General features: G+C 36.9%; 1 protein-coding gene across 1 annotated transcript; it reads right to left on the bottom strand.

Moving 5' to 3' along the window:
* Positions 1-750: 750 nt before the first annotated feature.
* Positions 751-12633, bottom strand: LOC125814647 (protein root UVB sensitive 1, chloroplastic). The gene is made up of 7 exons (XM_049494117.1): positions 11885-12633; positions 5260-5535; positions 4908-4964; positions 4527-4725; positions 3663-3775; positions 2787-2963; positions 751-1683 (listed from the first exon to the last, which is right to left on the bottom strand). Exons 1-7 carry the CDS (start codon positions 12599-12601, stop codon positions 1393-1395), a joined length of 1830 nt encoding a protein of 609 aa, XP_049350074.1. The 5' UTR covers positions 12602-12633; the 3' UTR covers positions 751-1392.
* Between the last annotated feature and the right edge of the window lie 1866 nt (positions 12634-14499).

The raw sequence follows: 14499 nt of genomic DNA, 5'->3' as shown, positions 1-14499 counted from the left end.
TCAGATTTTGGAGATAATAAGTGTTAAAACTTTAAAGGTTTATTTGATTGGTTACTTTAATAAGTTTTGAGCTTCTGCATTGTTGTTGTTATTCGTAGTTGAATTATTGATATATGTTAGGGATTGGATTCCTTGGTTCGCCCACTTAGAAGGTTAAGTGTGGGTGCCACTCGCAACTCATTTTGGGTCGTGACAATATATATATATAAAGTTTACACATATTATACTAACTAGCATGTAGTATTTTAGCTTCCTCATTTGAAAATTGTATTTGTACAATTGTTAGTTATTTTTACTTTATGCACTTTAGTCAATTTTATAATTAAGGTTATATTCTTTTTAATAAGAACTGTACTTTCTAGCATAAAAATGATGATTTTTTTAATTTCTTTTTTAGTAAATACCAATAGATTTGAAGGGGATAAAGTATATCATTTGCAATACAAAATTTAATATTTTGAGATAAATATGCAATGCACGTTCCCAGAACTAGTACAAGAATCAGCAGGTTATAATGCTTTCCAAACAAAGGTAAGTACAAATTAAAATAGTGTGAAGAGAAAGTAACTTCAATTTTTAAAATGAGATTAGAAGAACCATATTCAAATTTGGTAGGGTAACTGTAAAATTGGTCACAAAATAACATGATATGAGCTATAGAGTCGCCAAACTCAGATACAGATCTTCACCATCTATCTCTCACCAAATTATAATCCAATCTAGCTTGTATGCAAAAGTTCTACAAAACTAACAAGTCATTGACACGAACATGCTCGTTCATTAGCACAAAAAATTGAAGGAAACAGTGCAAAAATGGCGACCAAACTCAACTACTTCATCCATCTCCCATTATGCTGCAGGGAAACAGAACATCCTACCAAATCTCACCCCCGACTCCAACTTGATGGAGATTCTAGAGTAAAGTTTTTTGTTTTTGTTTTTCGATAGAGTTAAGTGTTTGCTCTGGCCTCTAGATGTAAACTTACTTACAGGAAAATAGGAGTAAGAAGATAACTAAATCATGAAAGAACGAAGGAGGAGAAGCTCCACATGTTGCAGTGTAGATTCAAGATCAATGGAACTTCTAAGCTATTGATAGAATAGCAAGCGGATGGGCAGCAATGAAATCAAGCATTCAGAAACAAATTCGAATACTCACCCCATTCAAAACCAGCATACTGCATCGTCCAATTATTGATCCATGACACCATTTCAAGCTCATTGTACAGTCACCGAAATGGGTTTTACCAATTGATTTCAAGCACTTCTGCCTGCAGATGCAAATCCAAATGAACCCATCATGATGGTTTGGCAGCTATACAGGGTATGAAGGGTTGACTTAAGCTGGGAAACAAGAGCTTGTTCAGAGGAGCTGTGTCTTGTTATATACGGTCAACCTTCTGCAACAGAAGCTACAGCTGTGTAATCCAAGCGAATCCGATTTGGCAAAGGCCTCGCAATGAGACTGTCAGTTACCCAACCTGCTACCTCACCATCAGTTTTGACATGGTTAAACTCTCTCTCAACATACTCCAAAGACATCTGAAGCCTTCCCCCAGGCCTGCAGTCATTAGCTACATTGCTCGACTTGATTCCTGCATTTGTCTCCAACCAGTACAGGTAATTGACATGAAACAATGACTTCAACATATCTTGTGGTGATGAACTTTCTTTCAGCACAATCTGCTCCAACAAGTGCAAAGTAAATGTAAAAATGTTAGTTAAGCATAAGGTCAAACAATCACCCTCCATCCATTTCAATGAAGAAATGGAAAGCAGAAGTGAGATAAAGACAGGAATTGAATCAGGAAATTTCCAAGTAAAACAAGCCTACTAACGATCTACTCATGCTCAACTCCCCCTCCCTCTCTGATATTTGTCACTCACTGGAGTATTCACTTTTCCTGCTAAGTGAATGATATATATGAGTCATTCATTTTCCCTTCAGAGAGTTTCTCCCTTATTTATACAGTTCAATATCTCTAAATGACATTTCATTCTACCAACACTAACTCCAATAATTCACACTTAAGAAGGCCAACCTTAGATCTCAATCACCATTTTTATGAGGTTCACCATACTGCTTGGTATTCAACTTAAGGTATTTTGGGAGCTACACTGATGCAATTGCTGAACAATTTTTGTACTAAGAAGAAGAGCATGTAGTTCTTTGATCTCTTATCACAGAACTTCCCACCGTTGTCTGCTAATACTGGCATAAAATTTTGGATTGCCTGTAACTCAAACAGTGACCATCATAGCTCTATAGTGGTGATTGCAAGTTACAAAATGGATTCTGCAGTACTTCTCTTTGTTATATATACAAAAAAAAATGTAGGTCAAAATAGCTGGGTTGCATCTGAAGTGGAGTTCCACAGAACATGAAATAAACACTCTTGAAGAAACATAGGAAGGGCAATATTATTCTTTCCACTCAAAGCCTAATACTTGTTATGACTAGGTTTAGCTTGTTTAAATACCCAACATTCATAGTGAATGTCCCGGTGGGAGGTTAATCTTTCTTTAGTTATAGTAACTACAAAGTACAATCACCCTCTGGAAAGGCCAAAATATGATCAACTGTTCCTGATAAAAAGAAAGGTTCCTTAAGAAGATCAATCAGAAATTTGAGCTCTTAACACTTTATTCACCAGTTTTTAGGAAGTTGACGCCTCTTGCAGAAGGTAGATCAAATAAAATCTTTAGCTGGAATTTACAGGTTAGTCTAAACAAGTGATGTCTCAACAATGAAAATAATGAGGGGGAGGAGAGACTGGATTACTTACGCAAAATCTTCCTTCATGCTCAGTCAAAATGTAACCTTCATTCTTGTACAGTTCAAACAGAGCAAGCACATCTTCTCGGCTTGTAGCAACATCAGAAAGTTTAGAACCCAGCTGCAACCGTCCCACAATCCCTGCAGCTGCTTGCTTAGCATGAACAGAAAGCACTTCCGTTTGTGTCTGAAAAGACCAATAATCAGAGAAGATGGTCTATTTTCATAGTTTGCAAGTCAAAACCAAATAATATCTTCAACTGGAAGCTGGCATCAACAGAGAAATTCTTCTCCCATTCCCAACAAGGAACAAGGGTTATAGTTGGGGCCATCCCTAGTCAATATTCACTAGGTCATCCTTGGTACTCATTATCACTCAAGATTATGCCTATCTTGCGAGTTGTTAGTTATTATTAATTTTCTGTCCATTTGTATTTGAATAAGCATATTTTTTCTTAATTTCTTCAACTGTTCTAAGATTTTCCTAATCTCATTTGATGTTAGTAGTTGCACATGAGCACACCTCATTTGTCCTCTATAACTTGATAAAACAGTTAAGCTGGACAAAAATAGTCTTTCTGAGATAACCATCTTTTATGTCATCAATTTATAGAATGATATAAGAGAATACCCAGCTACCCTGCTGCCCCCCGCCTCCCCAACCCCCCCCCCCCCCACACACACACACACAAACGAAACACATTTTACTGCATAAACATAGACCAGAAATCCCTGCAGTGTGTTTTATAAATTTGGAGGATAAATGAAAATTTGTTTACATAGTAAAACATCAACACACACACAAAAGAACTTTCCAGGTTCTGAGGTTTGCATAGATATGAGGGAAGATGTCTTACGAAACTAGTAAAAGTGAAAGCAAACTCACTTCATATGCTGCCTTTAGATTTAAAATAGCAGCTGGAAAAAGGGGCTCCTCATCATTGACCTCTTTAACAGAAGGAACTAGACCACTGAGCAGATATTCACTGAAGACTAGACCTATCAAAAAAGAGTCGCTAACATAAGATTAAACAAGGACAGATTACGTGACAAGTTTCAGCTACCTCTTATAATTTAGTAAGATTTCTATTAAATTAAAGCAACACTTCTCCAGCAGTTAATAAATAAAGTTAATATACAAAATCCTAATCCAAATTGTAATGATAATGTGATCTATGCTGCAAGGTACATGTCATATAAGTTGTCAATGCATATGCACATGTTCCATAATTAATCACTATAACATCTTCTCCTTCACTTATGTTACATCATTCAGGACAAGGAACTTAGAACTAGATCTGAGATGTACTTTCCAACAGTAAAAGTGATTGTGTAATAGGTCCTCTTGAACACTCATTCTATCAATGGAAGCGAGAATAATAGGCTACTCTCATGTAAAAGAATCCACTGAACAGTTTAACACACAAAATACAGAATACAAAGTAAACTTCCTTGTGCTTTTTTTTTTTTTTTTTTTTTGATAACCGAGAAATCCATCTATAACCCGCCTTTTGGAACAATCACAGCCTTCTAAACTCGGTGGATAATGGGCCCGCCCCCTCTACCCTTCTCCATTTAAATACCGAGCTTCGCTTTGCATGGTGTGGGGCTTGAACCAGCGACCTAAGCCACAAATCCTCCACCTTTTTCCACTTGAGCTAGGCCTTGGGAGCAAACTTCCTTGTGCCTTTCAAATTAATTGCTTGTATCTTATGATATAAGAAATAAAAACTCAAGAGAAGAGAAGTACTTGCACGATAAGGATTTAAAGTCCTTAGTTGAATTGAGTGATATGACTTCAGATTACAGAACATGTGGATCCAAGTTACCACTCCAAAAGAGGCAAGAGCAAGAGATGTAGAAGAGCGGGTGCAGTTAGCCAGTGCAATGCCAAGCATGATTCCAATAGCTTTGCTCACCATTCCTTGAGCTTCACCCTTTGCAATCACCTGCTATTAGTAATTGATTCAGAATGGAATTCTTCTGGTAACTCCTCGGTCCTCACAAGGCATATGTGCACAAATACATGAGTGGTTCTTGTAGGTAATCAAGAGAGGCTGGAACATTAGAATTTTCATGACCCCAACATATTTTGACAACCAAAGTAAGAATATAGAAGTAAAGAAATTACCTCAGCGAAATTCCTCTGAGCGGCAAAACCCGCATAGAAGCAGCTCCTTGTAGCAGCCTGTAAGACAAAGGTTTTGTTTATCGTTGTTTACTGTATGAACCTTAATCTCTTTTTTTTTCTTTTTTTCCTTCAGGGATGGGGGTGAGGAGATGTGTTTGGGCATAACATCCAATTCTTCTCTGTAATGAAGATAAAAATTACATAAATTTAATGAAACACCTAAGAGAAACTTGCAGCACATGTTTGAGACACAATACCAGTAAAACAGTGGATTTGCAGTAAGACATGCAGATCAGAACCTTGCCCTTTTTTAATCATGATCAGATTCACACTTGGCTTCAAAAAATATTACCTGGATTAAGGAAGCAGCTGATCTCCCTGCTCCAGCAACAGCTCCGATAGGAACAAACAGATGTGGGAATGCAGGGGTCAAAATCTCTAGGCCATAAGCAGCATTCTCCAAAAGATCGGCAAACAGCCTCCAGCTCTTAGGATTGACATCAAAATGCCTGCCATAGTTCGACAAAAGAATCTTGCTTAGATATCCAATGCCATCCTTAAGCACCCAATTGACAGCAGCAGCAGTAGGAATAGCCCCTTTCCCTAATCCAACAGCATAAAGCAAGGCCTAGACATAACAGAGTATGAAAAATCAATCAGCATTGTTGTGAGAAATATATACGAAAAATATTATTGAATTGTGTATCTAAATAGTTACATTGAGACCCTATTTATAGACACTACATTGGAATCCTTTTCCAACTAGGATTCCTATTCTTATTCCTATTCCTATTCTTATTTCTATTCTAAGTAGGAAATACTTATTTCTATTCTAACACTCCCCCTCAAGCTGGTGCATACAAATCATATGTACCTAGCTTGTTACAGATGTAATTAATACGAGGACATGTGAGGGACTTGGTGAAGATATCTGCAAGCTGATCATTTGACTTCACAAATTTCGTAACAATATCTCCCGAGAGTATCTTTTCTCTGACAAAGTGACAGTCAATCTCAATGTGCTTAGTCCTTTCATGAAACACTGGATTTGATGCGATATGAAGAGCCGCTTGATTATCACACACAAGTTCCATCTTATCAACTTTGCCAAATTTTAGTTCTCCCAGCAATTGTTTGATCCAAACTAGCTCACAAGTTGCTGTCGCCATTGCTCGATATTCTGATTCTGCACTAGATCGAGCAACCACATTCTGTTTCTTGCTCTTCCACGACACCAAATTACCTCCTACTAAAACACAATATCCGGATGTCGAACGTCTGTCAGAGGGTGATCCTGCCCAATCAGCGTCTGTATATCCAATGATATGCTCATGGCCTTGATCCTCAAAGAGTAGTCCTTTACCGGGAGCTGACTTTATATATCGCAGAATACGAACAACTGCTTCCCAATGACTATCACAAGGGGAAGTCATAAACTGACTTACAACACTCACAGGAAAAGAGATGTCAGGTCTAGTCACTGTGAGATAATTCAACTTTCCAACAAGTCGTCTATACCTTTCAGGATTACTAAGTGGCTCCCCCTGTCCTGGAAGAAGTTTTAACATTCGGATCCATAGGAGTGTCAACAGGTCTACATCCCATCATCCCTGTCTCCTCAAGAATGTCTAAGGCATACTTGCGCTGAGAAATAACAATACCTGATCTAGACTGAGCAACCTCAATACCTAGAAAATACTTCAATCTGCCAAGGTCTTTAGTTTGGAAGTGCTTAAAGAGATGTTGCTTCAAATCGGTGATACCATCTTGATCATTACCGGTGATAACAATATCATCAACGTAAACAACCAAATAGATACATCGACTTGGTGCAGAATGCCGATAAAACACAGAGTGATCAGCTCCACTACGAGTCATGCCAAACTCCTGAATTACTGTGCTGAACTTCCCGAACCAAGCTCGAGGAGACTGTTTTAGACCATAGAGTGACCTGCGCAATCGACATACAAGGCTACTAGACTCCCCCTGAGCAACAAAACCAGGTGGTTGCTCCATATAGACTTCTTCCTCAAGATCACCATGCAGAAAAGCATTCTTAATGTCCAACTGATGAAGAGGCCAATGACGAACGGCAGCCATAGATAGAAAAAGACGAACAGATGCAATTTTAGCCACAGGAGCGAAAGTGTCACTATAATCTAGCCCAAATATCTGAGTATACCCTTTGGCAACAAGGCGAGCCTTAAGTCGATCAACCTGACCGTCTGGACCAATTTTGACTGCATAAACCCAACGACAACCAACAGTAGATTTACCTGCAGGAAGGGAGACAAGCTCCCAAGTACCACTCTTATGTAAAGCAGACATCTCATCAACCATAGCCTGCCTCCATCCAGAATGAGAAAGTGCTTCACCTGTAGTCTTAGGAATGGAAATAGAGGACAAAGACGACACAAATGCATAATGGGGTGATGATAGACGATGATAACTTAAGAAGGTATAATGTGGGTTAGTATTTCGAGTGGATCGTATACCTTTTTGAAGTGCAAGCGGTTGGCTAGGAGGAGGCAAGTCCGCAGTAGGAGCAGGGTCTGGCGCATGACATGAATCATCTGGGACTAGGGTTGGACGTGGACGGCGATGATAAGTTAGTAGTGGTGGCACTACAACTGGAGATGTAGAAGTAACCGTAGATTCCACAAAGGTTGGCACAGGTAAAACCTGAGGTATGGGTAAGACCATAGAGACATCAGGATGATCAGAAGATGTATAGTAAGGCTGAGACTCAAAAAATGTAACATCAGCAGACATAAGGTATCGATGAAGATCATGTGAATAACAACGATACCCTTTTTGGACTCGAGAGTAACCAAGAAAGACACATTTGAGGGCACGAGGAGCTAATTTATCTTTTCCTGGGGCTAAGTTATGAACGAAGCATGTGCTCCCAAAGACACGAGGAGGGATAGGATAGAGATGTGACTGAGGAAACAGTATGGAATGGGGAACCTGATTCTGAATAGAAGAAGAGGGCATTCTATTTATCAAATAACAAGACGTAAGAACTGCATCTCCCCAAAAACGCAATGGAACATTGGATTCAAGGAGAAGAGTACGAGCGGTCTCAATAAGATGCCGATTTTTTCTTTCAGCTACACCATTTTGTTGAGGGGTGTATGGACAAGTAGTCTGGTGAATAATGCCTTGGTGAGTCATAAACTCCCGAAATTGGGAGGATAAGTATTCTAAGGCATTATCACTACGAAAAGTACGAATAGAAACACCAAACTGATTTTGTATTTCAGCAAAGAAACTTTTGAAAATAGAAAATAACTCAGAACGATCTTTCATTAAGAAAACCCAAGTACATTTTGAATAATCATCAATGAAACTAACAAAATAACGAAATCCTAAGGTGGAACTGACTCTACTAGGACCCCAAATATCAGAATGAACTAATGAAAAAATAGACTCTGAACGACCCTCAGTACTACGAGAAAACGTAGCACGAGTGTGTTTCCCAAGTTGACACGACTCACAATCTAATGTGGATAAACTAGACAAACTAGGCACCATCTTTTGCAGTTTGGATAGACTCGGATGTCCCAAACGTTTGTGAATTAAATCTGGGGAATCTGTAACGGAGCATGCTGCTAAGGAATTTGAAGAGGTAAGATAGTAAAGGCCTTGTGATTCATGTCCTGTTCCAATCATCTGTCCCGTACTGCGGTCCTGCATGAGAAAAAAATCATCGAAAAAAGTTATGCTACAATGTAGGGCTTTCGTCAAACGACTAACAGATGCTAGATTAAAAGGAGAACCAGGGACATAAAGAACAGAGTCTAGGGTGACAGAAGATAGGGGTTTGGCTTTTCCAACCCCTTTTGGTTTGGTTTGGATCCCATTGGCTAAAGTAATAGCTGGAAGAGATTGTGAATAAACAATATCGGATAAAAGTGATTTATTACCAGAGATATGATCAGAAGCCCCAGAGTCCATGACCCATGTTCCAAGAGTACTAGATTGCGACACACAAGCAAAAGAATTACCCGCAACAGAGACATCAGGTTGTGCAACCGAAACTACTTGTGGAGACGTTTGCTTATTTGCACGATACTGAAGGAACTCATCATATTCTGTCTGAGCAATATGAGCATTATTGGATGGTTGATTAGGTTGAGCACCATATGCTACTGGTGGAGATGTCTGTTTACTTGCGCGATTTCGAAGGAACTCATTATATTCCTTTAGAACAATAGGATCATAACTGGGTGGTGGACCATGCAAAATATAACATATATCACGAGTGTGTCCAGGCTTATGACAATGACTACACTTGGATCGAGGTTTCCCAAAACGCCCTCCTCCTCGCCGATTCTCCATAGATTGATATGTACGCTTTTCAAAGGTTTGAGATGCAAGAATAGATGAGTCAACAGTGGGTGATGAAACTACCTTGTGACTGGGAGGTGCCGCAAGACGAAGGAAACGAGAGAATAATTCATCGATTGTAGGAACTGTAGGGCTAGCTAAAATCTGATCACGTACAGAATCATGATCAGGAGGAAGTCCAGCAAGAGTAAGAACTAGAAACAATGTTTGTCTGTGTTCTTGTTGTTTTTCCACATTCGTAGTAACTGGCATTAATGTGTCAAATTCCTCCATGACTGCCTGTACCTGTCCTAAGAAAGTAGACATATCGGATTCTTGTTTCTTTAAGTTGGTCAATCGAGATATCACATCATAGAATCGAGATATGTCATTAGTGTATAAAGCACGAGCCTTTTCCCAAACTGTATAACACGTCTGGAATGGGCGAAACAAGGGCATCAACTTGAAATCAATAGAACGCCATAGGAGACTACATAATTGAGCATCTACTTTCTCCCATTGTGCTTTGGCTTTTGCATCTTCCTCACTAGTCTTTGCCTTTACATCTACCTCATAAGCCTTGTTCGTTAAGTGATCTTGGACACCTTGACCCTTGCACCACAACTCAACCGAGGAAGCCCAAGATAAATAGTTTGAACTTCCCAATAAAAGTTCTGAAGTGATTATAGGGCTAGAACTTCCAATCCCCATATTTTTGGAACCAAAAACATCTCACCCAAAAGACATTATGCTAAATTTGTCTCGGAAAATTCAAATCTCGAAGAAAAGTCGCCGGAAACTGCCTGGAAATAGCTGGAACTCTAATTCCGGCGATCGGATCTGGTCAAAAACAGTATGGGCCTGGTCGGATTGGCTGGACGACCCCAACTGTCAAAAAAATCTCAAAAAAATATGATCAGAAAAGCCCTCACGCGCCGGCGCGTGAGACAGATCTCGCCGGAAACTGCCACCTCCGATAGGCGCGTGAGAGCGCGTGGGGTGGTGTTTTCCGGTGGTTTTGGCTGGGGTTTGGTCGCGAGGGCTTTCCGAGCCTCGTGGTGGTGTTGGTTTTCGCACAACACCCACAGAAAGAAAAAAGTATAACAAAATCAGACCCAACAGTCACCGGAAATTGACATAGACATACGGTGACTTGTTTGTTCTCACCAATGCTCTGATACCATGTGAGAAATATATACGAAAAATATTATTGAATTGTGTATCTAAATAGTTACATTGAGACCCTATTTATAGACACTACATTGGAATCCTTTTCCAACTAGGATTCCTATTCTTATTCCTATTCCTATTCTTATTTCTATTCTAAGTAGGAAATACTTATTTATATTCTAACAGTTCACTCATATGATTTTCTTCCTAAGATGATTCAAGACAACAAAGGTGAAAAAAGAAATAACAAACAGAAGTATATATAATCTATTAAACTTTCAATGATCCACGAGCTCTCTTGCTAGTTGTTACTCGTTATGAATCCTGGTATCTTTTTTGAGTTATGAGGAATCCTGTTAATAGTTGTGGAAGAGAAAAGAATTGCAATGAGAACAAACTCTTTTCCTTTGACCTTTGATTTGCTTGGTTGACTTAATCGCCTGACCAATAAGATTGAAATAGTGACAACTGACAAGGCCACTTTTTTTGTTGATAAGGTAAGTATTTTATTAATAATTGTGGGAACCTCGTATACAACCCATACACCAAAAAAGAGAACCTACACAATAATATGGTTCTCAACATATAGGAACCTCGAAAGTACACCAAAAGGAAAGTAGAGGCAAAAAAGTGACAATGCTACATTTGATTGGACAAAACATGTCACTTGTACACATGACATGTTTTTATTGGTCTTTGATTTGACTAGGTATGTCACGTCATGTGGAATCACTATCTCTCCTTGAATTATTTGGCATTCTAGGCTTGAAAGGGTGCTTGTAACATTCAATTTACGCTGGTTAAGAGTCTGAGGAGACCACATTTTAGATAATCGATCAGAATTCTAGTTATGTTCTAAAGTCCAATCAACCATTTGGAGAGAATTCCTCTAAAATAGCCACGAACTCGCATACCAACCAATTAGTGGAGTATGAGTCAACAATTTGGTTAACATCCCACTATCTTCAACTTCAATTAGGAGATACGCCTGTTTGAAAGACGGGGTATATACTCTCTGTAGTAAATTATTTCTTGAAATTGCATGACTAAAAGAAGCTTGGTTAATCTTAGGTTGAAGCTATTCAAGTGCCTATGATTTTTATCTAGAACATGATGTATTTTAATCCAAGGGTTTGAAGTTTGATTTTGATTTAATTCTTGATCTTTGAATGCTAGAACACATGAATGCTGCATGTAGAGAAATTTGTTTATTTTACTAGGTATGTCACATCATTTAGCATGTGACATAATCCTATTTGACTCTTTCACTCGATTTGGTGTGTCGCGACATTTGACATGCTCTAGGATAAGATGACAGCTTGAGCTAACAAAGTGGTTCATCAACAGACTATCCCAACAAAATAAGACCTTTTTAATCAAATCCAAATTCATTAGACTCAAATAACTACTTCAACAACATTAGCTCGTCATATTTATTTGGACTAATATATCTTTAATTAACACAAGAGTAGTACCTGAGTTGCAAGAACACCACTAATTTGTGCAGCGACACCTTGAACCCCTCTCCAAAGGGCATACTCCAAGTAATCACTTGTAACACTCTCCGGAAATCCCTCAGGAAGCAACAAAGTCGTCGTTAATTCCTTGCATTGCATCCACAAATTGGAAACAAAACTCCCCGATTTCGAATCAGGCAATAACCGTGACCACATTGTCTTAGTAAGAACAAATTCATCCTTTGAATAATCTGGCACAAGTTCAAACCGTTTTCCTCCTCTAATTTCATACACAATTTCTCCATTATTAGATTTTGCTTGTACAAATGAAGCTAACAGTAAGCAGCAAGTAATTGAAGAAGAAGCTGATACAAGGAACAATAACAATGGTTTACACGATAATACGGAATCGATAAAAGTATCTTCATTTCTAAAAATAGGAAGGAGGAGAAGAGATCTTCTCTTATCAAAATTGAAGAAATTGCTCCACCAATCACCGCCGCCACTACCGCCGTTGTTTTTACCGTTTCCACCAGCACCGCCACCGCCGTTTCCGATGTAGTTATCTCGGCTGCCTGAACTCCGAAGAAGAGACCGCCTATGGAATTTAACGGGAGAGAAAAGAGGAGTGTAACCGGTGGCGGCGGAGAACACAGCGGTGGTCGGCGGAGGAAGGAGGGGAAACGGTGGTGAAGTCAAACGGGAAAGAGAGAGAGGGTGGCCGGCGTAGCTCATGACTAGTGAGGACTCTTCCAAGGGGTTGTTAGGTCGCGCTTCTTTTTTTTTTTTTTTATTAACTTTAGTAATTTACATTATCTTTTTCTCCATTCGATATTCATATCGAGGCTTATTAAATCAAAATTGCGTATTGTAAAATTCATTTTCCAAGATAACACTCTTAAATAGTATTGCCTTTTTTTTTTAATTATTCTAATAGTAATGAAATTTATCATTTGATTCAAGTCGATTTTTCTCTAAAAGATGATCAAATTAATTTAGTTGATTTTTCAAATATTAGAATCAAATCAATTCTGGTTTTTTAGCTTCATTTCTTGTAGGTTTATTCAGTTTATTATCGATTTTTATTTGATTATATGATAATATAGTTTCAAACACATAAAATGGACTATATTCTAGCATAACATTATCAAAATTAATTAATATTTGAAAAAAAAAAAAGGAAATATAGACCTAATCAAGTTATATATGTAACTTCCTTTAAAAAATTGTATGCATTTTTAAGTATTTAACCATTTTTAAGGAACATAAAAAAATCTTACAATGAATTTTATTTTTATGCAAAATATTTAAAAACTTGATGCAATATACCAACATATTTTAACGACAATTACAAGTTGAACAGTGATGAATAACTAAATAATTAGAAGATTAAATTATTTTAAACATGAAGTAAATTTTTGAATTCTATTAAATAAAAACTATAAATCATATGAAACAGTAAAGTGATTACTATAATGACAAACACCTATACTATAAATTAAGATTGTAATTATGCATATGTACGCTCACATTCCAATATTTATGTAGTCGATTTGGTTAGTTGTTTCAATTGTTTTTTTTTTTTAAATCAAAATCTAATTAAATTTTATCGATTTTTAAAATTTAAAATCAAAAAAATATCATTTTCTGTTCATTGATTTAATTTGATTTTCTAATTTTCCTTGTAAACCCCAATTCAGAGGCTTGAGACCGCAATTTACATTATCAATATAATTTAACAAATTAGTTATCATTTATCAAATTATAATTAATATATATTTAAGTATATACACTATTAATATAGAAAAATTGCATTACCATATCACTTAAAAATATAGGGATTTAATGTGTACCCTTCTATGTTGGATTCATAGTCCTAAAAATACGATATTATATATATATAATAAGATATTTTACATGTTAAAAATGATTATTATTTTTTTAACTTTACCGGTAGTGTTTGTTGTTCTAGAATTGAAAGACAAATAACTTCTCTTTTTTTTTTGGTTAGAGGTTTTTAAATTTTGCCAAATTTTTACAATCTATACGATTAAATTTTCTAATATTATAGCAATCATCTTTTGTCCTTGCTGCAAATTAATTTTTTTTGTACTCTTCTATTATTAGTAATATAATATATAAGTCATTTTGTGGTCTTCTCCAAAGTTATGTCGAATATGAGAATTCTCCAATTTCCTCAAATAGTACCTACATTCAAAGATTATATTAGTAAATAACAATTATCTTTGAAAACTCCTCTAATATTGTCGATAGAAATTTAATTATAACAAGTACTGTCAAAATTAAATCTAAATTCATCATTGATATATAGGGTGTAAGCCATTTGATAGTAATATCGAACTTACTATATAATTGTTAGAAGTGACAAAATTCAAAGTGTACATATACTCGAGAACCCTAATAGCTATAGATTAATTAATGTAATCCAATATTAAAAAGGTAATAAGAATAGATTATTCAAATTAGTCTTCTTATATTAGTAGTATAGGAAAAATATGGGTTCTTTTTATTTTATGATCACTTAAGAGTTAACAACTAGGAAGTACTTAAATATATGGTTTTATAATCATGCAAATATTTATAATTTCTCTAAAAATTAAATTAAATTCAAT

Source organism: Solanum verrucosum, unplaced genomic scaffold (assembly GCF_900185275.1).
Source record: "Solanum verrucosum unplaced genomic scaffold, falcon-dt-bn FXZP01000268.1, whole genome shotgun sequence".
Classification (NCBI taxonomy): Eukaryota; Viridiplantae; Streptophyta; class Magnoliopsida; order Solanales; family Solanaceae; genus Solanum; species Solanum verrucosum.
This window is presented reverse-complemented; position numbering and strand designations above follow the sequence as displayed.